Source organism: Globicephala melas, chromosome 18, assembly GCF_963455315.2.
Source record: "Globicephala melas chromosome 18, mGloMel1.2, whole genome shotgun sequence".
In the NCBI taxonomy this organism is placed as follows: Eukaryota; Metazoa; Chordata; class Mammalia; order Artiodactyla; family Delphinidae; genus Globicephala; species Globicephala melas.
In genome coordinates this window covers 70,572,952-70,600,194 of record NC_083331.1, presented here as the reverse complement: position 1 = coordinate 70,600,194, position 27,243 = coordinate 70,572,952, and the positions used below count along the sequence as shown (strand labels likewise).

The 27,243-nt window shown below is 40.9% G+C and overlaps 1 protein-coding gene across 8 annotated transcripts; it reads right to left on the bottom strand.

Moving 5' to 3' along the window:
* Positions 1 to 29: 29 nt before the first annotated feature.
* On the bottom strand, positions 30 to 27,226 carry BIVM (basic, immunoglobulin-like variable motif containing). Of its 8 annotated transcripts, none has more exons than XM_060287781.1 (11): positions 26,831 to 27,226; positions 23,367 to 23,967; positions 17,065 to 17,194; positions 13,318 to 13,413; positions 12,919 to 13,023; positions 12,606 to 12,700; positions 5,630 to 5,786; positions 3,638 to 3,724; positions 2,591 to 2,687; positions 1,649 to 1,737; positions 30 to 361 (listed from the first exon to the last, which is right to left on the bottom strand). In XM_060287781.1, the coding sequence occupies exons 2-11, from the start codon at positions 23,842 to 23,844 to the stop codon at positions 313 to 315; spliced, it is 1,383 nt and encodes a 460-aa protein (XP_060143764.1). In that variant the 5' UTR covers positions 23,845 to 23,967; positions 26,831 to 27,226; the 3' UTR covers positions 30 to 312. The 8 variants fall into 8 exon arrangements, with proteins under 8 accessions (XP_060143764.1, XP_060143760.1, XP_060143761.1 ...); XM_060287777.2 differs by lacking the exon at positions 26,831 to 27,226 and adding exons at positions 24,466 to 24,558; positions 25,685 to 26,774 and having other exon boundaries at positions 30 to 1,737; XM_060287778.2 differs by lacking the exon at positions 26,831 to 27,226 and adding exons at positions 24,466 to 24,500; positions 25,685 to 26,774 and having other exon boundaries at positions 30 to 1,737.
* Between the last annotated feature and the right edge of the window lie 17 nt (positions 27,227 to 27,243).

Genomic DNA, 27,243 nt, shown 5'->3' with positions numbered 1-27,243 from the left:
TAAAACAAAGGTTCAAAACATTCTCATGATTAAAAGTAGAAAACAAAACTTTATTGATGAAAACTTCTTAAAAGTTCCAGTATGAAGTAACAAAATCAACAACCTACAAATCTTTCAGTCCTTTGCATTTCAAGCAAAATATTCTCTTCAGAAAAATGCCCATGTCATAATATATATCCCCTTCTGTAGGCTAGGCATGTCTGAGTGGATAAATGGATATAAAATTCAAAAGAGAAGAAAATGAAAATATTTTAAAAAATAAAAATCTGAACCTTCTCCTTGAGGTGTATTACGATGTGGTTACCAACATATTCAGCACCTTGTAATAATCAAGTTACTGATTTGAGTCCCAGAACAGCCCCTGAAATGAAAGAACAAGAGATCCTAGTTGTTTGTGAGTCACAGGTTGGCAGCAGAAGAAAAACTGACAGCAACTGGAGAGGAGCTTAAATACATGAAATCCACACTTTCTGAACTATTTCACACTCACTTCAAGCAGCTAATTGTCTACATGTTTTTAAAAAGGAAAGAGCTCAGAGTCTGGAATACGGATAGTTGCCCTCTGAGTGATGGGGTATTCCTAACGCGTCCTTAATTCTGTTACCAACATATGACGCCATACTGGGGGACCAGTCAAATATCAGATCTCATCTCACAGGTTACCTTGGGTATAGAAACTTCAGATGCCACTTGTTCTTTTACTCTACCCCTAAAGCAAGGTTTATTGTAGACTTATGAGTCTTTCAAGACCTAAAGTTCTTGTCAGCATTTGACAGCAACATACCAAGAAAGTCAAGAGTACCTGAATCGATGCACTAAGTCACCCATCTGCACCAATAGAAAAGATCAGTATCTTGAGTCTTTTCTCTTTTGCCTCTTTATTGAGAATCCTGAGAAAGTTGATCAGGAAAAAAATGAGGCAGGCAAGATACCACTACACGTAAAAGAATTTCTAGACTCACTAAGTCATTTTAAATGAGCTTTAACCGCTAGAGAAAAACTAGAAATCAACAGCCCCAATTTTGGGGGGCAGATACTTAGTACCTTACATTTTGAGCTTGGGAACAAAACTGCAACAAATATCTGGGGGTCAAGTCATAAGAAATCACTTCATGCGTAAGTATTTCAAATCGTGATGCTATTGAGTGAAATTGTGTTTGATTTGTTTATGTGTAATTTTATTGGACTTTGTGAAACTGCCCAGAATGTTTATATACTCTTAACTTTTAAAAGGACAAAAAAACTCTGTGCTTATCTGTTTATATACCGGAAATCACCCATCATAATCATATACAAGCTTATTTACTGGAGAAACTACAAGGTTATGTGTTGTACCACAAGATATGTTCCTATTTAATAAAGACTTAAGATCTTGTACTGCCTTAATGCAGTCCTGTATAGACCAGCTGCGTGAATAACACAAGTCGTCAGTACGCAGCATGGTCAGTCATTCCCATCGTAATCACTGTAACCCTGGTAACCACTGTTCCTTCTCTCATGGATACTTGACATCTTTTTCCATGTCAAGTCCTGATGGAAACTAGCGCTAAAAGACCGGCCCAGACGCCCATGCTGCTTCTTGGAGATATTGTCCTCACTCTCAGATTTGGCAATTCCCTGGGCATGTGTTGAAGGTTGTGATTCTTGCCTAATGGTTCCAAATGGAAAGTTCCAAAGGCCAAATCTTTGCCAGTTAAGTCTCTGGAACGCTATGATGCAATGCAAATTTCCTCCAACCTGAGGAAAAAAAAAAATGTTGGGTTCAGAAAATGATAGGAAATTAATTATACTAACATGTGGGTTCCCATGAATTCCCTTATTTTTCCCCCTTCACCTGCATCAAAACAGTGCTGATCCTTTGATTCATAATCAGATCACATTATCCTGCATCTTTCCTGACCAGCTGCCTTTACAAAAATATAACAATGCCCACAGGAGGCAAAACCCCTTCCCCCCATATGCCTGTCTACCACTCACACACGCTGTACCCGCCCAAGTTGACTACTCCAAACACCAAGATCATTCCTCTTCCTCTCCCTCCTACGCAGTCTTCATATGATAGTAGGATAATATGGATGGGATGTCTACTCAATCCACAGAACATACCATTCCCTGAGAACCACCCCCAGCAGCCTTGTTGGTACACATGGTTCTGCCCCATGGCCACAGTTAATCGCCCTGGGAGTGAACACCTGACCCAAGCTGGGCCAAGTCTACAGAACTGGGCTGGAGGCATGCCAGTCTTAGTCTCGACCGTTCATCTGAAAGGGAGACCTAAGTTGAAAGACGATCTTCGGGAAGTAAATAGACAAATAGACAGCTAAGAACAACACAACTCCCAAGAGAATAAGACAGACTAGCTCCCTGGCCCCTGCTAACATTCTCTTGCGTGGTACCAGTTCCCCCTGAATCCAGGCTAGACTTCTTAACCTTTCCTTTTAAAGATACCCCTGTGTCCTTAAAGTAATTTTCACTTTTCTGTCTAAAATGGTCTGAACTGGGTTTCTGTTATTTACAACTTAGAGTACTGGGTAAAATAACTGCATTTTGGCCAGTTGAGAAATACTTCGAAATACAGTGGTGTTCTTACCTTCTTTGTTTTTCGATACTGCAGACCCCTCTCTAAGTGCCGGATATCTAGATATTCTGGATTTTGAGTGTTTAGATCAGTAACAATATCCGCCCACCTATTGTTAAGGAAGGATAAAGCACCGTTTTATTTAAGTTCAAAATACTATTGTAATGGAACTTTTCACATGAGCAATTTGCTACAAAAGCACCATGGCAATAATTCTCTTATCACAGGATTGTTGCATCCAATAAGCTTTCATAAATCCTTGTTTTTATGACAATTCTGTTTATCCAACTATTGCCAAGGTTAAAAATGGTTACTCTGCATATGAAATAACTATATATCAGTCTGTTAGATGACATTCTGCAGGGTAACATAGAAACATTCGATATTTCCTTTTTAATTGGAGTCAAGTACATTTTCAAAAGATGTATAAGTTAATATGTCTTTACTCACAAACAACATGATTGATTGTATAGAAAATCCAAAGCAATTTGTAACTGCTTTGGATTGCAAAACTATTACTAAAACCAATAAGTGAATTTGGTAAAGATGCAAGATTTAAGGCCTATATAGAAAAATCCATTGTATTTTTGTACACTAACAGAAAATAATTGGGAAATGAAATGTTTTAAAAATCAATTTGCAAGAATAATATTTAATATCTTGTAATAACCTATAATGGGAAATAATCTGAAAAAAAAAAATATATATATATAACTGAATCATTTTGCAGTACACCCAAAACTAACACAACATTGTAAATCAACTATACTTCAATTAAATAAATTTACAATAGCATCAAAAAATATACACACTTAGGGAAAATTTTAACAAAATACATATAAAACTCTATGCTAAAAATACAAAACATTGCTGAAAGAAGTTAAAGCTCTAATTAAGCGGAGATAGAGTCTCTGTTCATAATGGGAAGACTCCATATTGTTCAGATGTAATTCTCCCCAAACTAAACTATGGATTCTGTAGATTCTACTCTAATCAAAATTCCAACAGGCTTTTTAGCAGAAATTGAAAAAAGGGGGGAGAAGGAAGGAGTTAACATACTTTTTGCAGTGAATAGCAGGATGTTTTCTACTTGATTCTCCAATTAAGATCCAATATTCTACTTCTTGTGGTGAGAGGGGGCCCCTGCTAAATAAAAAATACATTCACAGTAAGCTTCATAAAGTCATTCACCTCCTTGAAAATATTGCTTCAATTATACACTGATAAAAGATACACTGAAGTTTATGCCTAGATAGCAGTCACCAACACTAGAATAGATATTGGAGTTTAGGCTTGAACAAATATCTGAAGGCCATTAAAGAGAAAGCATAAATTAAATTTAGGTTTAGAGGGCTTTCCTGGTGGCGCAGTGGTTGAGAGTCCGCTTGCCGATGCAGGGGACACGGGTTCGTGCCCCGGTCCGGGAATATCCCACATGCGGCGGAGCTGCTGGGCCCCTGAGCCATGGCCGCTGAGCCTGTGCATCCGGAGCCTGTGCTCCGCAACGGGAGAGGCCACAACAGTGAGAGGCCCGCATACCGAAAAAAAAAATTTAGGTTTAGATCCCCTCTTACAAAATATAGGGCTAAAAATCCACCTCTCAGCATTTAGGAGGAAAAAAAAAAAATCCTAGCATGCTACCCACCAGTACCCTTAAGCTACACTTCTTCTTTCAGTTTGCATTCAAAAAGTTTCAAAAGGCATCCTAAAAATAAAACCCTAAAGCAGCAATACACCTGTAGAACTTTTAAACATACTGACACCCTAACCCCACCCCTGGAAACTCTAATTCAAGTAGGTGTAGGGTGGAGCACAGGGAAGTATTTACACAGCTGTAAAAGCATCTCAGGTGGTTCTTAGGTTCAGGCAGAGGTGAAGAGCTCTCCTCTAAAGGGGGCCAAGTAGGAGTACCTACTTCTTCACGTTTTACATTTGACAGGTCTCTGGAGTAAGGTGAAGTTGCAGGATCAAACTATAGAAAAAAACCACAATAAACCCCACAGCCAGAGAGATGAATAGGACACTTCAGCATCTGGAGAGACACCGTGGTTTTTCTCTTGCTTCTCGTTCACAAAAATACAACGTCCAGCTTCCCCACCCAAAGGCCACATGGCCTCCAGCCTCAAAGAACACATCCTACCCCAGATGACCAAGCCACGTTCTCCCAGCCTGACCTTCAGCCCTCACTGAGAAAGCAATGCTGCCTGTTCTCCTTCTCATTCACCAATGCCACCCACCCAGATAGAACAAACCAGAACTCAGCTGGGTGAGGATAACTGTGCTTATCAATCAACACTTCTACCCAGAGTACTCATGGCTTCTGTTTTCAACATTCTCAAATAGGACACTTCTTCCTCTGCTTTCAACTACCCTGGCATTATCTCAACCCATCAAAAAGAAAACTTGCTAAGGAGGAAAAAAAGTATTAACATTCAGCCACCCTCTCTTATTTACAGGCTCTCTCTTCTAAAACAATACAAGTTTACCTGGAAGTAGACATACATAGTTAATAAAATAGAAACTTTGGATCAACAAAGGAACAAATATAACCATTAGGGTAACATGGTTCCTGATATTAGAAATAAAAATTGGCTGCAGGCTTCCTGGTAGCCAGGACAAAAGGGGAACCCTGATAAATTTCATGTTATTCACCACAAGAAAGGAAATGCTTTTTAATGTACTCAGTTGCAACAGTCTTCTTGACACTAGATTCCACAGTACATTTTCCCTGTGGGATCCTGGATGAGATCACTGAGACATAATATGTAAAGTCCTTTGCAGCCATTTTATAATAAACATAAAAGTGATTTTTCAAATGGCTTTCTCTTTTCATGACTCTAACAATAGTATCTAAGTGGATAATGTAAAAGCACAATTAACCAAACAATTCTGCAGAAGATTAAGCTACTATGTTTAAAAGACTAGTCTCAGTTGATGTAAGGAAAGCAAATCATGAAGTCTTCCAATGTCTAATCAACCAAATATTTCTTAAATGCTTTCTACAATATATTTTCCTGGTGGAGTATCCACATAAAATACAGAAATGCTTACCTGAATGCTTTATTAGCTTTAACAGGGGTTGCTTCAAAGCCAATTGGACAGAAATAATGATTTTGACAATGGTAGATATAAGCTAACGATTCATCTTTCAATCCATGAGTTAATTTCGACAAGGCCCCAGAAGCTACAAAAAACAAAAACAAACCAACTGAGGGACCATAAAGCACTCTCTATGCTTTATACAAACAACTAGTTAAGGACTCAAAGACAGAAAAGATATTACTTGGAACACATGGACGTTGCTGGGGAAAAACAATGAAAAGCTATCTAAAGGTTAAAAAATAATTAATGGATTTCAGTTTTACCCTTTAGACTGAAATTCAGGCAACCTAAATAGCAAACTAAAAAGCTGAAAGTCCTTGCTTACCCAAACTTTCAAATAGCATACATGCTCGTCTACAAAATTTAATTACCATGTAAAACCTAATACCTAGTGTATATAGCAATTGTCTCAACTCCTCTGGTTGTACACATCTGTCACTTGAAATTTCTGAGTAAGCATGCCCATTATAAGCATGTTTGTTTATAAGCTTTGTACATACACTACTGTACTAATATGTCTTTATAAAAGATACACAAAAAGTAGACATTTTTAATTAGATTAAAATATAAACATTCTTCCCGTACCACAATGATCACCTTGCAGCTGCCATAATGCAGACATCCAAATCTGAAGACCACTGAGGTATATGGATAAATATAAACTCCAAACAAGTTCCAAAAATGAAAACTTTTCCCCACTAACACACACTTCAATCCCTTCTACAGAAGTCACACAAACCAGAGGAAAGACTTTCACAAGCCAAGTGATAAGAACATCTTAAGAGACGGGCTGGTAGTACCACAGCATCCTCTTAATAACTGCTTCTCCTTGTATATTTCCCATGGCTGCATATATTACTTATGAAGTAATTTCAAAAGTATTACCATAAGAAACGAGTTTTCACCAGCACTAAATACTTAAAGCCATTAACTGAGGTTTCATTAACTTGCATCTCCTGGAAGACACTAAATTATTCATGAACAAATAGCCCATTAAAACTGGAAATCCTAAAAATGGTTTAAGTCGATGAAAGCTTGCAAGTTATGGTTTTTCTGATTGACTTTCTGGCCACTGAAATAGCTGAAGACCAAAAATGGCAGGTCAATGGCTGCAGAAGAGCCAAGGAGGCGGGACCCCGCCCCAACTTCTGCAGATACACACAATTTGTGAGTTCCAAGGAGACAGTAATATTTCTGTCTTTAACTCTTTCTCCAAGGTTTCAGCTCAGCCTTCCCCACAGATATTTACTTCATGGCATACCGCCAGAGCATACCTGCACACAAGGCAATCTGTTCTACTAAAATCTCTATTTCATAAGGATAAATAGGTCTTTCTGCTGTTTGGGGTTAATTTCCCCAGATGAGTTAAAAACTGACATCCAAGGGCAGCTCTAAATGAAGAGTGATAAGACCTAAAATTCAGAAGATGGTCAATATTTCATTTCCGTAGTTGAACTTGATTGTAGAGATGTTTCAGGATAGTAAGCGAATGTAAATAGATTTAGACTCCTCATAAATTCAGTAAATACTAAAGATGTTTATACACATAAGTGGTTTAGAAAGAACTCTTGAAATCTTTTTAAAATTGTGAAAATGCCAAGTAAAAAGTTATCCGAAATAACTAAAACTTTTTAATGAAAGAACTTTATTGTAACTTCCTAATGGAAATTTTTAAGTATTTCACACTTTCCTCCTTAAGTCAAATGTAACACGAAACAGCTGGTTACTGTGATTATGAATAGTAGTCACATAAATATACTAGAATATATTCAGGGGCAAATGAGATAGTTATGAACATTTGCTCTCATTAATATTCACAGTATTTCATCTGCTACAAATACTCTATGACCAAGTCCTGGTTTTCTAGAGGACAGAGGTGGTGTTTCTTCTTTGGCGTAATTATCATGCTCCTCAAGAATGTTTCTTCTTCTTACTTCAGGGTTACATGACAACATTCTGATGGATTTAGATTAGGAATCAGCGAACTTTTTCCTAAAGGGCCAGTTAGTAAATGTTGGAGGTTTGTGGATCCTGGGCACATGCACATGGGCACATGGGCACATGCACACTACTCAACTCTGCCACTGTAGCTGAAAGCAGCCACAGACAAAAGCAGCCAAAGGCCATGTGTAAGCAAATGGATATGTCTCTGTGCCAATAAAACTTTATTCACAAAACGGGCTGCCGGCTCATGGGCTGTTGTTTGCAGACCTCTAATTTAGATCAATAATTTTCAAACACATTTTGAGATGGAATCCCTTCTGCAAGGGAAATTTACATGCCAGCCCAGTCCATAACAGGGATCAAAGCAGAGTTGCTGTGGCCAAAGAGGAGGTATAGGGAATCTAGGTGCCCACCCCTTGCCCCCCACCAGCCCGAGGCAAACTCAATTGAGCACAGATTGAAATTTGCGCACTGAATTTCCTATCAATGGAAGACCACACTCTTTATAAAGAAGCTGAATAGCATCTCTTTAGGAAGACTACAGCAGTAGTTCTCAAACTAGCGCACAAAGGGCTTGTTAAATAACAGATTGCTGGTACCTACCCCCTCGGTAACTGACGCAGTAGGTCTGGGGTGGGGACCAAGAATTTGCGTGTCTAACAAGTTATCAGGTGATGATGATATTCATCCAGGGGCCACATTTTGAGAGTCACTGGTCTAAGATTAAGAGGAAAATTTCATTTAACTCAACTCAGGAAGTAAATTATGAGCATCTACTAACTACAACAGCAACCATAGGGAAACAAAAGATAAGGAATGCACAGTACCTCAAGCTGCCCTCGTAAAACAAGTAACTTTGGTATAGGGTGGAAAAGGACAGTGCCACAAAAAAAGGGTGTAATTCAAAGGAGAAAGCGCACATCAGGTTTGAGGAACCAAGAAGGGGGCGGCATCCAAGACAGAACATAATCAAGTGGCAGCATTTCAACAATCCAGACAGAGGAAAGAGCATGAGGAGAAAACAAAACCACTGCAGGGGAGGGATGGAATCAGGGAACAGCGTGTAGCCCAGTTCAGAATGTAGGGCACGATAGTGTGGAGAGGTCTACAGTAGGGCAGCCCCCAGAATTTCAGGATAAGGTCAGAAAAAGATCACCCTCTGAAATAAAAGACTGTAAAGACAATATTTAATACATTAAGCTAGTCATCCAAGAAAGTGATTCTATTTAGGAGAAGACATATAAATGTGTTACAGATGGAAGCTAAATTCAGAACGATGTTGAGTCTAGACCAGAGTATATCGAAAAATCTGAAACTTAAGAGACAAAGCAACCACTACCAAACGCAGAGCCATGATGTGCATGGTGTAGAGAAAGCAGAACAAACTAGAATTATCCAGACTGCTGTACTGTGAAGAACAGTATATGTCCTGAGCGGCCGAGAGAATCCTGGTGCTTTTGATAGTGTATTTCTCACTCTCAGTTAATATATTAACATTCTAACATTTTTTGAGCTTGTTGAGTACAAGTCAGTTTTGAAAAGCCTTATCATCTATAGAAGAACTCCAGAGAACTCTAAAAGAACTCATTAGGATGTATTTTTATACCCTCAAAGACAAGGACCAGATTCTGTAACCCAGCAACATAGTATCATCTTGCAAGGCTCCTACTCCCTTGACATCTTTTAAATCCAACTGGTACATGGAGGACAGCAGGGAAAGACCAATCTGTTCTTGCCTGGAATGATGATAAGGAGTTTACGCTTTAAGCAAGCACTAGAGAGCTCCCAAAGTAAAAAGGGATATATTAGCACCACATGTCGAAAAAATTTATCCAGGCTTGTGTCTAATATGAACTGGAGAAAACCAGAGGACGAGGAAAACAGAATATGAACGCACAGTCCACCCAAGATGCATTAAGACACTGTAGTTAACTGGTAGCAATGGCCAGGGTGTGGGTATACATGAGTTATGTCAGGATAGGGCAGAGGTAGATATTCTTGGCTAAGCAAATATAAGAAGTTACAGTATCTACCAGAAGAATAAAAATGAAATACATGAATATTAGTGTAATTTTCAAGCTAGGTATTAAAAACAAATGAATCTAGACATCCTTGGTAGCTAAGTGAACCAACAGTTTGAAGTTACTCAAATAATAATAATAAAATAATAATAATACAATAATAGGAAGTGAATAATAAGTGAACCAATAGTTTGGAGCTAACATTGGCAACTTCTGGCACAAATTTTTATTATGAGTAATTACATCTCTAAAGAAAATACTTCAACTCATATTCATAGTCAAATCTGTTAATTCTGTCTTTATTCCAGGAGTGAGCTCAGTTTACATTTCCTGAAGGCCCACTGGAAATAAGCATGTCAATCAGCAAATAGGGAGTTACGAAAGAAGCGTAGTCCCCAGGAAAACTTAAAGCCTGTTGTGGGAAACAGGCCTGATATTCCTTAAAAAAAATCTAAACAACAACAAAAGATACAAAGTATTTTTTTTAATGCACACTATCAACTAGCAATGGTTTTCACTACTGAATATCCCAGAGACAAATGAGAAAAGCATATCTCTACAACTCTTTCTTCTACAATGAGAGGGAACAGAAAAGACTTCTGCTTGACACAGGCAATACTCTCCCAACTCTGAACACAATCAGAAGTCCCAGGGTCACACGTGCAAGGTCAGGAGGCATCAAAGGGCTATTGAGGGCACTCCTTACAGTCAAGGAGATGGGCAGACACGTTAAAAAGATGCAATGTAATATAAGGCTGCACACTTCAAATGCTAAACAACAGATGCAAACAATCAGAACTACAGGAATTAAGAGAAATCCGAGCATCAGAGATAAGGCAGGGCTTGCAAGGGACCACTGATTCTTGAAGAGGAAGACAAGAATATTCCAAGGGGGAAGCAGATCAAATATCCTTCAGGAAACACACATAGACAAAGAGACAGCGAGGAGTGAAGGGTTGTAATGGGGACGATGAACACAGGAATCAAACTGGGAAAATATAGTTTGAAATTTATTTAAAGAAATTACAGCAACCATTCCTTTCCCCTCCCAAAAAAGAGGGGGTGGGGGGAGAGAAGAGCTTGTTTATCCTATTACTCGAAGGAAAAACACTGAGGTATGTTGGAAAGTATATTCTTCCTTAGTTTCTAATTGCCTGATCAATTACGGAGAGAGATAGTGTTGACAGCCTCACTGGAAACAAACAAAAAAAAATTACACACCATATAAAGCCGCGCTTCCCACGAAGACAGGCCCCCTGCAAATGCACAGAGTTCAGTTAGGAAGAATAAAAGCTAACATTTATTGAGTCCTTACTCTGTGTCAAGCAAGGTGTCAAGTGTATTACAAATATGTCTCCTTTTATCTTCACAGTGACCCCATGGGGTGGCTCAGTGAGTGAGTGTTTACGTGCCTTGTTCAAGGTCACAAAACCAGTATGTGCAGAAACCAACATATGAACTCCAAGTTTGCCTGACTCACAACCAACTTGATAGACCTGCTAAAGGTCAACAGAAATATACCCTATTCTTTGTTCACTCCTTGATTTTGATAAACCATATACCCTCTCTGCTGACAGACTCCCTGCTTGACCAAACTTCAGTTAGGCATCTCTGAGCCCTCTCCTCAGCTAGGCTGGGATCTTGGGCTTCTGCGTCCATCCTTGCTGAATCCAGTTTTAGCAAAATTCCTGCTGAAATCAGTTTAGAGAGAATCCCCCCACCCTGAATAGCTGATCAAGGTCCTCACCCTTCACCCTTGGCCTGCCTGTTATAAGAATCCTGTTAGGCCAGTTTAGCAATATTCCCCACAGCCCCACCTTGATGTCTCCTCTTAATAACTTTCCATCCACGGAACCGCTCACTTTGGGAGTTGGCTACAAATTCCCAGCTGTCTTTGTTGTATTCAGAGTTGAGCCAGATCTCTCTCCCATATCCCAGTTCTGTGTTACAACAGTCTTCAGTAAAGTCTTCCTTACCCTTTTAACAAGTGTCAGAATAAAATTTTCAAGTATCAGAATAAAATTTTCTTTAAAATTTTCCTTAACACCATATTTATTGTAGGTTTCTGATTGTAAAGTCAAAAGATGACTGTGAAGGGGCTTCCCTGGTGGCGCAGTGGTTGAGAGTCCGCCTGCCAACACAGGGGACACGGGTTCGTGCCCCAGTCCAGGAAGATCCCACATGCCGCGGAGCGGCTGGGCCCATGAGCCATGGCCGCTGAGCCTGCGCGTCCGGAGCCTGCGTGTCCGGAGCCTGTGCTCCGCAACGGGAGAGGCCACAACACTGAGAGGCCCGCGTACCACAAAAAAAAAAAAAGAAGAAAAAGATGACTGTGAAATTTTAAAAATGGAAATTGTCAAATAATTCAAATTATTTAACTAGCGCATAACTAAAACAATCCTTAGGATCGACTCCAAAACTCTCTGTTATAATCAAGACCCTTCTAAAATAGAACTTTGTCCCTTTCATAGTCCATTGTCCTGTTGTTATATGTTATTATGCAGGTCTGACATCAAATATTCTAAAATCCTTGCATTCCCTTTTAGGAAGAGGAACTGCAAATTCCAAGCCGCTTCCTGAAAGGGTTTTAGTAGCAGGCAAGTAAGCACATGCGCACATGCGCGCGCGCGCGCACACACACACACACACACACACACACGAACACCATGGACCCAAACAATACAATGTGTTAAAGTAGTGTTTATGACATGCCTTGAATCTTTTAAAAGTTTTTCATGCAAAGATGAAAAGAGTTAAAATATTGAACTGTATATTGAAAAGTGGCCTACATATTACTATTATCTATTATGGTTTCCCCTTGGATAAAGAGTGATAGACTGTATTTCGTATTTATATCATGTGCCATGAATCAAAACCAATCTTCAAGATGGATCCTAAAGCGTGTGTGTGTGTGTGTGTGTGTGTGTGTGTGTGTGTAAATCTTCTATATGTTTACTTACCAGTTTCTCCAGCTGTTTTATTCTTCCCATGAGGCTTATATAGAACATACGAGCATCCTTTTACGTGGAAGTGGTCGTTAATTTGTCTAAACCATCTGAAAATAACAAGAAGACTCGCTCATAGCAACAGTTCCATAAGAAAGAAGGCACTATTCCAATTCCAGAGAAATTCGGGCAGAGTCCAAGTCTGGCATATCTACCAGAGGTTGGGCCCAAACAGCTGGATGCATGGTTTACTATCAATGCACATCTACAGCATTATTATTTTGCAGAACTAGAAATAAGGTATTGCTTCTAAGAGAGGGCTTCGTACCTCATAAGTGTCGTATTTCCAGTGAAAGGGCCGAACCTAATATCCTCAAACGGGGGTTGAAAACCCAAAATATGTAAAGCTTCTTCTTGGGTGATAGCTGGAAGACTACGAAAGAAATATTGCCTTTCATTTCACAGTTCCAATCATATGCAAATATAACCTGTCTCAGCGTTACTGTGTCTGTCTGATTTGCAAACAATTTTAGTAGTATTTTTCATTTTTATTTTATCAAAAATAATGCAGGCACATATTTTTAGCTAAAAGGCTTAAAACAAAATACGGCAGTTTTTCCCCAATTTATGAAAAATCTGTTCTTAAAAATCTTCCATTATAGAAAAAGCAACACCAAATAACTTTTGAATTTGGAGTTCAGGGATACCACTAAATTAACATACTTACTTTCCAGCTCCCATTGTGCTATATAAGAAATTCCAACAAGAAATTAATGAGGAGATACCACAAGAAGTCTTATACTGTGGTCGGCTTATGCAGTACCTGAGAAAATAAAAGACTGTTTTCACTTGAATGAATACAAAATATGCATACAGAAATAGAACACTCATGGCAACTGAGTGTGTTACATAATGAAAACTTTGATCATTTAAACCACCAATGTAAAATCTTTATTCATTTATTTTCATATTTATTCAACACATTATAAATGCATAATGACAATAAATGATATATTTTAAGAATGATGGCTAAGTATGACTAACTATTAGTTAAAGTGGATGTTACCCAAGCCAATGGAAAAAAATTAAAGATATATAAATTTAGACACCAACAATTAAAATTTCGATGTAAACTCCTAGTTGAGCTACACATATGATTATTTGCAACTTCAGTTGTAGTTCTTTATACAGTCTGGATATTAACCCCTTATCAGATATGTGATCTGCAAATGTTTTCTCCCACCTTGTAGGTTGCCTTTTCACTTTGTTGATTATTTCCTTTGACACACAGAAGTGTTTAAGTTTGATGTAGTCCCATTGGTTTATTTTTTCTTTTGTTACCTGTGCTTTTGGCATCATACCCCAGACATCACTGCCAAATCCAATGTCATGAAGCTTTTCCCCTATGTTTTCTTCTAGGAGTTTTATAGTTTTAGGTCCTACATTTATGTCTTTAATCAATTTTGAGTTATTTTTTGTGTATGATGTGAAGAAAAGGTCTTAAAATACCTTTTAAGAGGTCTTTTAAGGTATCCCTCATTCTTTCACATGTGGGTATCCACTTTTCCCAGCACCATCTTCTGAAGAGACAGTGCCTTCCTCATCCTGTGGTCTGAGCACCCTTGCAGAAGATTATTTGCCTGTTCACATGAATGTCTATTTCTGAGCTCTATTCTGTTCCACTGGTCTATATGCCTGTCTTTATGCCAGTACCACACTGTCTTAGTTACTGTAGCTTTGTAATGTGTTTTGAAATCAGGAAGTCTGTGGCCTGTGTTGCCCTCCTGCAATCACCACCTTCCCTGTAATTCACTAGAGAAAGTGTCCTCAGCTGGTATCTAGGGGATAAGCTGGAACCTTGGTGGCAATCAGCACAATGTTTCCTTCTGCAACCTTCTCTGCATTTCTGTAGTGCTAATCTGGATCTCCACAAAGAACTCAGATTCTTCCCCACTGAATCAACGGCTCATACCCTTAGATCTAACCAAAGAGTCACCAAACAGTTTGGGGTCATCCATGAACTTTAAAGAAACCTGCATTGTTTGAGGCCAGCAGTAATCTGTGAGTTCTTGGCGTCTCCTTTCTGTTAGTCCAGAATGCACAGGATTTGAAAAATATATTAGAGCCTATGGTTTGGGGATGATGCTATTTCTTTGCTTCATGGAAGATAGAGGTTTCCACATTTTTCATTTTGCTGTTATTGTTTACATGGGTTTGAGGGAAGGAGTGGAGTAAAAAGACCTTACTCTGTCATATTTCAATCTCCCTCTTCCATCTGAAACACTTCTTCACAAATCCTTGGGATCAACCCTAGGCACTTATAAGATTTTTCACATTTTTTCATCAATCCAAAATTGTTTACTGGTCTTATTCATGACCAGTTCAAAACTTTTACCGACATTCTACTATCTTCTGTGGGTCTTTCCATTCAATCTCTAATCTTGTAATATACTCTGGGAAATAAGCTTGTGATCCTGGTAACTTTTCCCCCTCGGTTATTTCTCCTATCTGTCCTTCCTCATCCAAGTCTTTATGTCCTCACATATTATACTATTAAATATAATTACTCATATATGTGGTTATAACAAATCTTAAGTCTAAGGGATTCAGAGCAAAATGCACAAAGCCTCACTCCAAAAAAACTGAAATTAATGTTTTTGATTTGTGTCTCTTCTCCAATACACTCTACATACTAACTATTGATACTAACAATTTATCTTTGTAAAATATCCTTTTGTTAAGAAATCATCAATGGCTTATCTCTACTCCAGAAAAAAAAATCTAAATCCTTAGCCTGATATCCAAGAACTAGATCGTGACGTGTGTTACAGAGAAAGAACATGGGGACTTCCCTGGTGGCGCAGTGGTTAAGAATCCGCCTGCCGATGCAGGGGACACGGGTTCAAGCCCTGCTCCAGGAAGATCCCACATGCAGCAGAGCAACTAAGCCTGTGCCCACAACTACTGAGCCTGCGCTCTACAGCCCATGAGCCACAACTACTGAGCCCATGTGCCACAACTACTGAAGCCCGCGTGCCTAGAGCTTGTGCTCTGCAACAAGAGAAGCCGCTGCAATGAGAAGCCCGCGCACTGCAACAAAGAGCAGCCCCCACTCACCACAACTAGAGAAAGCCTGCGTGCAGCAGTGAAGACCCAACACAGCCAAAAATTAATTAATTTAAAAAAAAGAAAGAAAGAAAGAACATGGACTTTGGAGTCCAACTCTCTTCAGTTTCAATATCACACCTGTGTATTTGCTATGTGACGCTGAGTAAGTTTCTTAGCTTCTCTGAGCCTCGCTCCAGACAGGCTGATCTACTCTTCATTACCAACCTGCCAGACACTTTCCCACCATCTGTTCAAAGACCTTTAGACCCTCCATCCCCTCAGATTTCCTCTCTTAAGACCCAGCTCCTCAGTGAAGCCTTTCAGTGATCATTACCGCCTCTCAAGTTGGTTGTTTATTCCCACCCATCATCTGACAAATTTCCTGAGATATTTTACATTTTCCACTGTTCTCAACTAGATTGGAGAACAAACAACCATGTTGTACATCTCTGTATTCTCAGCCCACAGTAAATGGTCCAATATTTATTAAATAAGTGAAAAAAATCTAATATTTCTAAAGCCTCACACAAAAGAATTTTTAAAACCTCAAATTATAGATCAGTAATATTTAAAAGCTATCACAAATTAAACATCTTTTTCTTTAGAATAGGAACTGTACGTTAAGGTCACCAAATGGCCCTGGTTGGTAAGTGAAAGATCTTCTTGTTAAAAGAATTCCAGTTAGTAAAGGCAGAAGAAATGATAGAATTTTGAAATTGCACCATTTTATAATAGGATTCAGGCAGGGGTCATCAATGGGTCTGGCTGAAACCACGAGGTGAAACGTTGATGGTTACCTAGATGTTAACCCAATGACACCATCACCCCACTGATTACTTGGTGGTTCCAGAAGAAAAAAGGGAACTTGCCAATGTGGGCTAAGGCTGTTGCCACCTCCTTAATCCAGTAATCACTCTTAGGATCTCTAATATCAGATGACCAGACACCATGTACCTTCTGATGGGATATCAGGATGAAGGCCACAGGGCCACCTAGGCAGTATTCTTGCCCAAAATGTTCAACCAGAATCTTATCAAGTCTTTATATCTAACTTCTGGTTTATAAGGACTGAGATTATATGAGTAATTTAGACCACCAGCAGGAAAGAAATCACACAGATTGGGGAAGAATCAGATGGGAAATGTTCTAGTTCAGAAGAGATTTATGGGCCACAACAAGCAAACACAATATGTGGTTCACGGTGGGTCCCACTCTGAACAACCAAGTGTGAAGACATTTTTGGAAAAATCTGGGAAATCTGAATTTAGCCTGGAAATGAGATGCGAAGGAAATATTGTTAACTTCATTAGGTATGACAATGGTACTGTGGTTAGGTTAAAAAAAAAGGTCAATTTTTAGAGATTACCATCGTCTGAGGTCTAATACTTTCCGCTGCTTAATATCTTCAAGAGGAGAATACTGAGGCCACTCCCTTTGATGTCTTCTTCCTTTCTTGTCTGAAGTTTTTTTCTTGGAAATTTGCTTCTTTCCATTGCCTAGAATACAAGAGTATAAAATGAAGTCAAATGAAGTAAGATGCCAAGGCAATACAATTAATTATGTAACAAAATATAAAAGTAACTAGGTCTGAAAATGCTATTTGCAAACATATTCAAGAAATACATGTACCTTCAAGAATACATCCCTGCCTTAAAGAGAGGCAGAGAGAATAAAAACACATTTAAACAACCATGAATGTTATTTCCTATCAGGTTCTTATATTCCAATTTCTGAGCTAGTTACTTAGCTAGTAAAATAATCAATCACAAAATGTTTTGCCACATCTAGAAAATAAAATTACCAACAGTAAAATATTTAACTAGACCACTTTCCAGAAAATGAAACCTTTCTATAAAACAATAAAGCCACATTAATGTAACTCTGTTGAGAAAGTAAAAGCAGTAGATCCAGTAATCCGATGATGTGATATTTAAAAATAATTCCAGGCCTACAGAGACCACAAAATGGATTAAGAATGATGCACATGGGCTTCCCTGGTGGCGCAGTGGTTGAGAGTCCACCTGCCGATGCAGGGGACACGGGTTCGTGCCCCGGTCCGGGAAGATCCCACATGCCGCGGAGCGGCTGGGCCCGTGAGCCATGGCCGCTGAGCCTGCGCGTCCGGAGCCTGTGCTCCGCAACGGGAGAGGCCACAACAGGGAGAGGTCCGCGTACCGCAAAAAAAAATAAAAATAAAAAGAATGATGCACATAAGTACATTATTAAAATGCAACTTTAGCACCAGGAGCCAGAATGGAAAACAAAGTCTCCTTTCTGTGTGCAAGTATGTACACATGTGTGGGCACGTGCACACACACACACATCACACACATTCTCCAAAAGACACAGGGGGAGGGGAAATTGGGAGCCACACAAAAGGGGAGGCAAAAATGAAAGTGAGACTTTACACTCTTTAATTTTTATACTTTTTTATTTCCATCTAATTGATCGTCCAGTCAAAAAATTATATAAATTAAAATATTATTAAATAAACTCCAAGCCTCATTTCACTAAAACACCATTAACATTTCAGATAGCTACGTGCACTTTAAAGTCTCTCACACATATCATATTTTAAACAAAATAAATCTGTTACAAAAATTAAATAAAAGCTAATATTTCATTTTTATGAGTTAGTCATAAATTATAAAACATAGATTATATAGATATATGCCTAGAAAACAAACATGGAAAAGGATCCATTTTATTCATTCTACAGTGAAACAATTTAGCGCCCAAAACCAGCTGGAACCAACAAGGACTTACTGTATAGCACATAGAACTATATTTAATATTTTGTAATAACTTACTAAGGGAAAAGAATCTGAAAAAATATATATATATACACACATATGTATAACTGAATCACTGTGCTGTACACCTGAAAGTAGCATGACATAGTAAATCAACTATACTCCAACTTTTAAAAATACATTTAAAAAAACCCAGCTGGACCTCAGAAACTGTTGTTACACAGGGAATTTCTCTAATTTTTGTAAAATGGCGTAATATTGAACACTAGAAAAATCAAGAAACAAGGATTTTCCCCCTTCCCTTTAGTTATTCTTCCTAAGTCTTCACAGAAACGCAAAGTTTCTCCCAGAGCTGAACAACCCCTGGCAAACATGAGCAAAATCTCATTCTGACAAATTTCTTTCACTAATAAAATAAATCTTAGTGGGTGAGAAGATGGAAAATCTACTTTCCACCATTCCTTGAGATGTCTTCACTGTCCAATCGTGACTTAATTCCCTAAGGAGTTTTCCAGCCACTTAGATTTTTAGTGGCTAATGAAGCACGGTAACCTGTGACCTCAGCAGCTCATAGGGTCATCTGTACCCACCTGCAGTCCTCAAAGACTCACCTGAGCCTGCCCTCTGTTCTCTCCTAGCTTACTCCCATGAACCCTGGGATAAAAAAAAGTATATATGGTCTATATGAACATCCTTCATGACATCTCCACACTGCCAAAGAGAGAGCTGGTCCCACAGGCAAAATTCCAGTCAATTTGAGGAAGGAAGCTCTGTCAAAGTGGAAGCCACATTTGAGAGGGGAGCATAAAAGAGCAATGCCTGAACATTTCTATCTCCCCATCATGTCAACTCCACTAACCATTGTCCACTGCCCCTTGTTATTGCCATATTCCTTCTTCCATCCCTCACCCTGCTTACAACATACCCATTTAGCTCCCAAACCAAAAATACACACACACACACACACACACACACACACACACACACACATATCCACCAGACTGGCTTTTAGAGAAAGGTACCAGGATAGCAAATACAATTAGAATACTCACCATCTTTTTGACTTAAATAACCACAGGACAGAGTTCCAGGCAATTACCGTCATTAGAACGTGAGGTTGGGGGGATCCCAGAAATCGGGCCAGAGAAGGGAAGAAGCCAAATTTGACCCAAATCTTAGGCTGACCCTTGAACTGTGCATGCACAGAGCAGAGCCCAAACAGTACAGCTAAGGCTAAAAGAATTGAACTGAGATTTGAGATGTCCTCAGAGGACAGAATTTGCAGCTTTAGTCCAACCAAATTAATTGCTGCTAAAATTTTAAAAACAAACAAACAAATAAAACACTCTTTGGGGGACTATATCAGAATCCAAAATCACCATAACATTTCCACCATCCTGAATACAATCCAAAAGTACTGAACATGTGAGAAAACTGAAATATGTGACACATTCTCAAGAAAAAAGATAAGACCAACTCTGACATGACCAGCAGCTTAAGATTTTAAAGTGGGTATTATAACTATGCTCTATGAGATGGACAAGGTGCTCTAGCAATGAATGAAAAGATAGCAAACCCAGGAAACTATTTTTTTAAATGTAAATTCTAGAACTAAAGTAAACAATATCTGAAATAAACAATTCACTGAATATACTTGACAGCTATCTTTAAGAGACAAACTTTAAATATAAAAAGACACGGTTTGAAAATAAATGGACAGGGCTTCCCTGGTGGCGCAGGGGTTAAGAATCCGCCTGCCAATGCAGGGGACATGGGTTCAAGCCCTGGTCCGGGAAGATCCCACATGCCACGGAGCAGCTAGGCCCGTGAGCCACAACTACCGAGCCTGCGCTCTAGAGCCCGCGAGTCACAACTACTGAGCCCACGAGCCACAACTACTTAAGCCCACGTGCCTAGAGCCCGTGCTTCACAAGAGAAACCACCGCAATGAGAAGCCTGTGCACCGCAACGAAGAGTAGCCCCCGCTCACCGCAACTAGAGAAAGCCCACGTGCAGCAACGAAGATCCAACACAGTCAAAAATAATAAATAAATTAAATAAATAAATTTCTAAAAAAAGAAAATAAACAGACGGAAAAAGATAGACCATGCAAACATTAGTCAAAAGAAAGCTGGAATAGCTATATTAATATCAAACAAAGTAGCTTTCAGAACAAGAAATATTGCCAGGAATAATGTGGGATGTTTCATAATGAGAAAAGGGTTAATTCATCAAGAAGAAATAAAAATCATAAATGCATGTGCACCTTATAACAAGGCTTCAGATTACATGAAACAAAAATCAACACAATTAAATGGAGAAAAGACAGCTCCACAATCATAGTTGGAGACTTTTAACACTTTACGACTTTAAGACTTTAATTGCTTTTCAGCAATTGTTAGAACAAGACAAAAATTAAGTAGCAACATAGAAAATATGAGCAACATTTTCAAACACTTTGATCCAGTAAATATCTTTAGAACACGACACCCCACAACTCCAGAATGCACCTTCTTTTCAGGTGCACGGGGAACATTCAGCAACAGAGACCATATGCTGCCTCGGGAAACAAGTCTCAGTACATTTAAAAAGACTGTGAGCTTAGCACAGGGAGCTATACCCAATACTTTGTAATGACCTATAAGGGAAAAGAATCTGAAAAAGAATATATATATATATATATATATATTCAGATTTTATATATATATATATGAATCACTGTGCTGTACATCTGAAACTAACACCACATTGTAAATTAACTATACTTCAATTAAAAAATAAAACAAGACTGAGGTCATATGTCCTCTGGAACTAAATTAGAAATCAGTACTTAGAAAAACCCTAAATATCTGGAGATAACATAGCATACTTCTAAACAATCATGTATCAAAGAAGAAATAACAAAGGAAATTAGAAAATACTTCAAATTAAATGACAATAAAAATAAAGTGTGTTAAAATTTGTGGACTGCAGCTAAAACAGTACTGAGTGAGCAATTTAGAGCATTAAATACTTCAGTAGAAAAGTCTTGAATCAAGAGGTTAGAAAATGCAGAATAAATAAACCCAAAGTAAGTAGGAGGAATGAAATAATAAAGATCATAAATCAATGAAATAGAAAACAGACAATTCAGAAAATTAGCAAGCTAAAGCTGATTATTTGCAAAAGACAAACAAAACTGATAAACACCCAGGTAGGAAAAAAAGAACATAAACTACCAGCATCAGGTATGAAAAAGGAGTTATCACTAAAGACCGTACAGGTGTTAGAGGGAGAAAACAGACTGTTAGAAACAACTTTACGTCAACACCTTGATAACGTAGATGAAACGGACAAACTAAACTTTGACAGAATTGATGGGAATCAAGACAACTCCATAATCATAATTAGAGATTTTTAATACCCCTCTGAAAACCCCTCAAAAAACAGGAAGAGAGAATACTTCCAAACATGTCTTAGGAGACCTGCACAGACATTATGAAAAAAAAATTGTAGACTGATCACGCACAAATAGAGACACAAAGTGAAATCCCCGGACACCACGAGAATTACAAATTTACATAACATTCTGTAAAACCAGTTGATTTGGCAAATGAATGAGTAGACAGAGGTTTTACAAAACGATCAGAGAAGCCTAGAAGTAAAGTACACACCTGACTTCTGCCTCTTTGTAGCTGTGCAGTTGTGCCCAAGCAACGTATCCCCTCTATGCCTCCATTTCTTCACCCATAAAATGAAGACAACAGTACCTACCTCACAAAATTCCTGTCTTACTGTGAGTTCAAAAGAAAAAAGTGAAGAGCATTAGTATCTGCTCCAGAACCACCACATTGTAATTGTGAAGGTTGTACACTACACCCTCTTAAACTGGGCAGTGCACAACCTACTCAGTGGTCCCTGGAGACCCTGTTGAGTGTTCAAAAATTTTTAACAACAGAAAAGCCGAAATGTTATGTAGTAAAAAAGAAAACTATGGGCTTCCCTGGTGGCGCAGTGGTTGAGAGTCCGCCTGCCGATGCTGGGGACACAGGTTCGTGCCCCGGTCTGGGAGGATCCCACATGCCACGGAGCGGCTGGGCCCGTGAGCCATGGCCGTTCAGCCTGCGGGTCCGGAGCCTGTGCTCTGCAGCGGGAGAGGCCACGGCAGTGAGAGGCCCGCATACCGCAAAAAAAAAAAAAAGAAAGAAAAAGAAAACTAGATTTTTTTTTTTTTTTGGCTGCGTTGGGTCTTCGTTGCTGCGCACGGGCTTTCTCTAGTTGCCGAGAGCGGGGGCTACTCTAGGTTGCGGTGCGCGGGCTTCTCATTGCAGTGGCTTCTCTTGTTGTGGAGCACGAGCTCTAGGCACGCGGGCTTCAGTAGTTGTGGCACGTGGGCTCAGTAGTTGTGCCTCACAGGCTCTAGAGCGCAGGCTCAGTAGTTGTGGCGCACGGGCTTAGTTGCTCCGCGGCATGTGGCATCTTCCTGGACCAGGGCTCGAACCCGTGGCCCTTGCATTGGCAGGCGGATTCTTAACCACTGCGCCACCAGGGAAGCCCCAAAACTAGCTATTTAATTGAGAAATATGATTCATGTCACTGCAAAACCATGAAGTAGTATGTTATTCTAGGCACATCATTAACCATTACTAAACTACTGAGTACTTATCTATAATACTTGTGTTTTACAGCACTCTTAGATTTGTTCAAAGCTCTCAAAATGCAAAGGTTATGTTTGAAGTTTCCAGTGGCAACACATTAGTGAACTAAATGTCCTACGCCCAAGGTTATTTTTTTAACTATGTCAACAAACAACATGATAGCCATGTGCCTTGTTTGGTATCATAAAAAGAAAATCTGTCTGAAGGCAAGTTTAAACAAGATATATTGCTTGTTTTCTCCTTATTTTCACATGAGAACATCATGGCTCCTTCCTTACCTGATTTGTGTTTCAAATTCGTGGTCACTCCGTCAAATTCAGATTTGTCAATTTCCCACGCAAGAGGTAGCTTGCCCAGGCTGTTGGATAAGTTTTCCAAGCTATTTTCTTCATTGTAGATGATTTCCGATGTACTGGTCGGGATGCCAATGTATCTTGAGGAATTATTTCCAGCAGATAAAGAGGTACTATTGGGGAGGCAAGAAGAGCGGGCTGGATTTGGAGTTTTGTAGATTGAGGTCGCCTGGTTGAGAAAGGCATAGTCTGAACAGATGGCATAAATTTTCTCCCGAGTGTGGGTCACTGGACAGCTCCATGGATAATGACCATCTCCTTTGGGACCCAAGGGTTCTCCCGAGGCACGAGTGCAGAAAGATTGTACGGCACCTTGTAGATTCTCTTCAGGAGATCTTCTCTCAGATTTGCACTCACCATTTCCAGAATCATTTGTCCTTTCTGCTTCTGCAACGTTAGGCATTGAATGCAACTATAAAAGTTCTGTTATGAGGAAGAGGTTGCAACTCTTTCTATTTCTTGAAAAACAGCTGTGACAATTGTTTACAGCATTCTACAACAACGTGAGCGCTGCAAAAATGGACTCCTAAGAAAAGAGGGAAGAGAAAGAAAGATCAACAATCCACTAGACACTACAAAAACACTAAAAAATATTTTAAGTGTTTCATATGCCTTCATTCAATAAATATTTATTTTACAACTACTATATGCTTAAGTCATGATCACTGACCATCTGTCTTGTTAAAAATTATTTTAAAGTGATGCTTTAGGATAATAAAAAAGACAAGTAACTCAATTTAAAGATGGGAAAAATATCAGAATAGTCATTTCTCCAAAGACGGTGTAGAAATAGTCAAGAAGCACATAAAAAGATGTTTAGCATCAACAGACATCATGGAAATGCAGACCAAAACCACAATAAGGTACCACCTCACATTGACCAGGGTGACTCGAATCAAACAGATTAACAATAAGGATCAGACAGGATGTGGAGAAACTGGAACCCTCAAACACTGCTGGTGGGAATGCAAAATGGTCAAGTAACTTTGAAAAACATGTCTTTAAACACTATACGTAGAGTTACCATATGATCCAGCAATTTCACTCCTCGGAATATATCTAAGAGAAATGAAGACATATGTCCACAAAATGTTCATAGCAGCACTACTCGGAATAGCTAAAAAATGGAAACAATCCAATGCCCATCAATAGATGACTGGATAAATAAGATGTAGTCTATCCTCCACCTCACTCTCCTCTCCCCATGGACCACCTTTCCTTTCTCTGAATGCTGTCTACTCCTTCTTCTCCACCTTTATTTAGTTAATTCCCATTATCCTTCAGATGTCAGCTCAAATGTCACCTTCTAGGGGGATGATTTCTTTGCTCCTCCAACCAAGCCAGGTCACCCTGTACAGACTCGTACCTCATTCACAGGTCTTTACCAGGGTGCAATTCTACCTTGTGTGTTAGTGTGTTTACATGATGAATGTCTGTCTCCTGCAAGTCTGGTTTTCCTGCCTACTGTATCCCCAGGGCAATTTGTAGAAGTCTCATCAACAGATATTCTTAAGTCCCTGCACCATGCTGGGTATTACTGTAAGCCAGGGATTTGGAGCCTAGATTCAGAAGGCCACCAGGAGTGGCCTTAGCAATCAAGAGCTGGAGTTCTAGCCAAGGGCACTCTTTTTCTCCTTCCTGGCTCTCATCTGTGAGAACTGAGGTTCCCTAATCCAGTAAACGAGGTCATGCTGTATGAAGATTTACTAATAAAAGTGATTGCAGGACCTAAGCTCAATGACTTAATGATTTATTCATAAAATCATATCACAAGCAACAGAAGTACTGTTTAACTCTGTGCAAAAGAAATTTTATAAAATGGCCAGCTTTAAATGCACCGCTGGAGTAACGATTTTTAAGTCCCTGGAAGGAACTGCTCTGTAAAATAAACATTTGTAAATCCAATGTTCATGGCCTGGGTTACACTCTCTTTTCTGGTTAGATTCTTAAATCCTTATTTTTAAGCATCAAGTTTGCTTAGAGAACTAAACATCTTAAAAAGTCTCTTCAGTAAAGCCTTCCACGTATGACAACTATTATGATCTGTATTCTGCACGGAAGGCCGCTTAGACGCAGGGGCAGGTAAGGACTTACTAAGGAGGACTTACTTATTGTCTTTATTACTAAGGAGAATAAGTAATATTCTTCTGAGAGCCAGCCGCACTAAGCCTCATTAGGTCTGATCTCGGTCCTTCCCCTCCAGACCCTTCCCCACGCCCTCCACGCCCCTTCCGCGGTCAGACCTGAGCCCCTTCCCAGGCAGAGGCGCCGGCTTCCGAAGGACACCGGGGGTCCTCCCGCACTCCGGCCAGCGTTGAGCCCAAGCTCCCGGGCAGGCGAGCGGAGGGCTCTCCGCCCTTCTCTGCGAAGCTCGCGGCGCCTGGAGGCCCCCAGGATGGAGGCGACAATCGCGCAGGCCCGTCCCCGCCGCGCGGAGCCGCTGTGTGCGGAGGCGGCGCGGGCGAAGAGGAAGGAACGCGGCTGCGCCCCCTGCCTGCGCCGCTCGGTGGTCCCAGCGCCTTCGAGGGCCGCGCGTCCCCGGGTCCCCGCAGCTAGGCCTCCGGGCCCCTCCTCCCGCCTTCCGCCCGGCGGGAAGCCGGAGTTCTCGGCGACGGGGAGCGGGCAGAGGCCGGCGGGGTGTCAGCCTCCTACCCGCCCGGGGGCCCGGGGACGCTCGCGTGCTCAGGGCGCCCGGGGGGGAATGGGACGTGGGCAGATCACTGCTCCCGGAAGAAGAGGGAGCCCCCGATTCGAACTTTTGAATGCACTAGTTGATAGCATTACTAATGACAATTGCCGAAAAGGAAACTAAAGAAAACCCCCGCCCAGGCCCGCTTTGGCTGGCGGTTCCACCGGCCCATCAGAGTTTGGGGGGTGCAGCTGAAAAGGTCGAGAGAAGGGGGGAAGGGAAGGAGGAGGCTCCCGGTACGATTTCGGAGCTGACCGTGACCCCTCCTGCGACCGCGCTGGCCCCGGGCGGGCGTGCAGGGGCAAGGGGACGGCCGCCGCGCGTTCCGGTCCCGGGCCCTGCCGAGCGTGGCGTGGAGATTGACGCCGGGCGGCAGCCACCGGTATCCCCGCGGCCCCTCCAAATCGGGCTTTGTTCCCGAGAGGACTCGTCCTTTCTCTCGCGGACCCTTCCCGCCACCCTGCGGCCCAGCTCTTCACCCCACTTCTTCCCCGGAGGACGGGTTCCCACGCACTGGCGTACACTCGGATGGCCACCGGGCACCGGAGAGGCCAGGGCCCCCCGGCGCGCAGGCTGCGTTGGCGACGCAGAGAGCAGGTGGGCGGCAGCAGGCCTGGTCCGCGGCGCTCCAGTGCCCGGCGGAAGGCACAGCGCACAGTCGCCGGCGGCCACCTCGGCCCCTGCCCACAGCCCGATGTACCTCTGGCCTGTCCGGTGGGGTCGGGTCGCTGCGGCCGCAGCGGAGCCCGGCACCGGTCCCGGATCACAGCTTCCAGCGCTCGGCCCGCGACGCGCCTCCGGTTACCCTGGGGCTGGCGTCTCTCGTCCCATCGGAGCGCGCGGGGACAGCGCCCTGATGGCTGTGCCGGGCGACCGATCGTCAGATATCATTGACAACACCTTCCTTTCATCGTGTTTTATACCTGCCCTCTGCACGTGCGGGGGACAGAGTGACAATTTTTTAAAAAATCTTAGCTGTGCCTCCAGGCCCACGTGCCCCTCTACTGGGCAGCTACTATTTATTTGTCCGCTGAAAGCGGTGACGGCAAAGTAAATAAGTGAGAGATGGTAAAACCTGGCGGGATTTCCGCTAGTCCTGTCGCGAACTACACG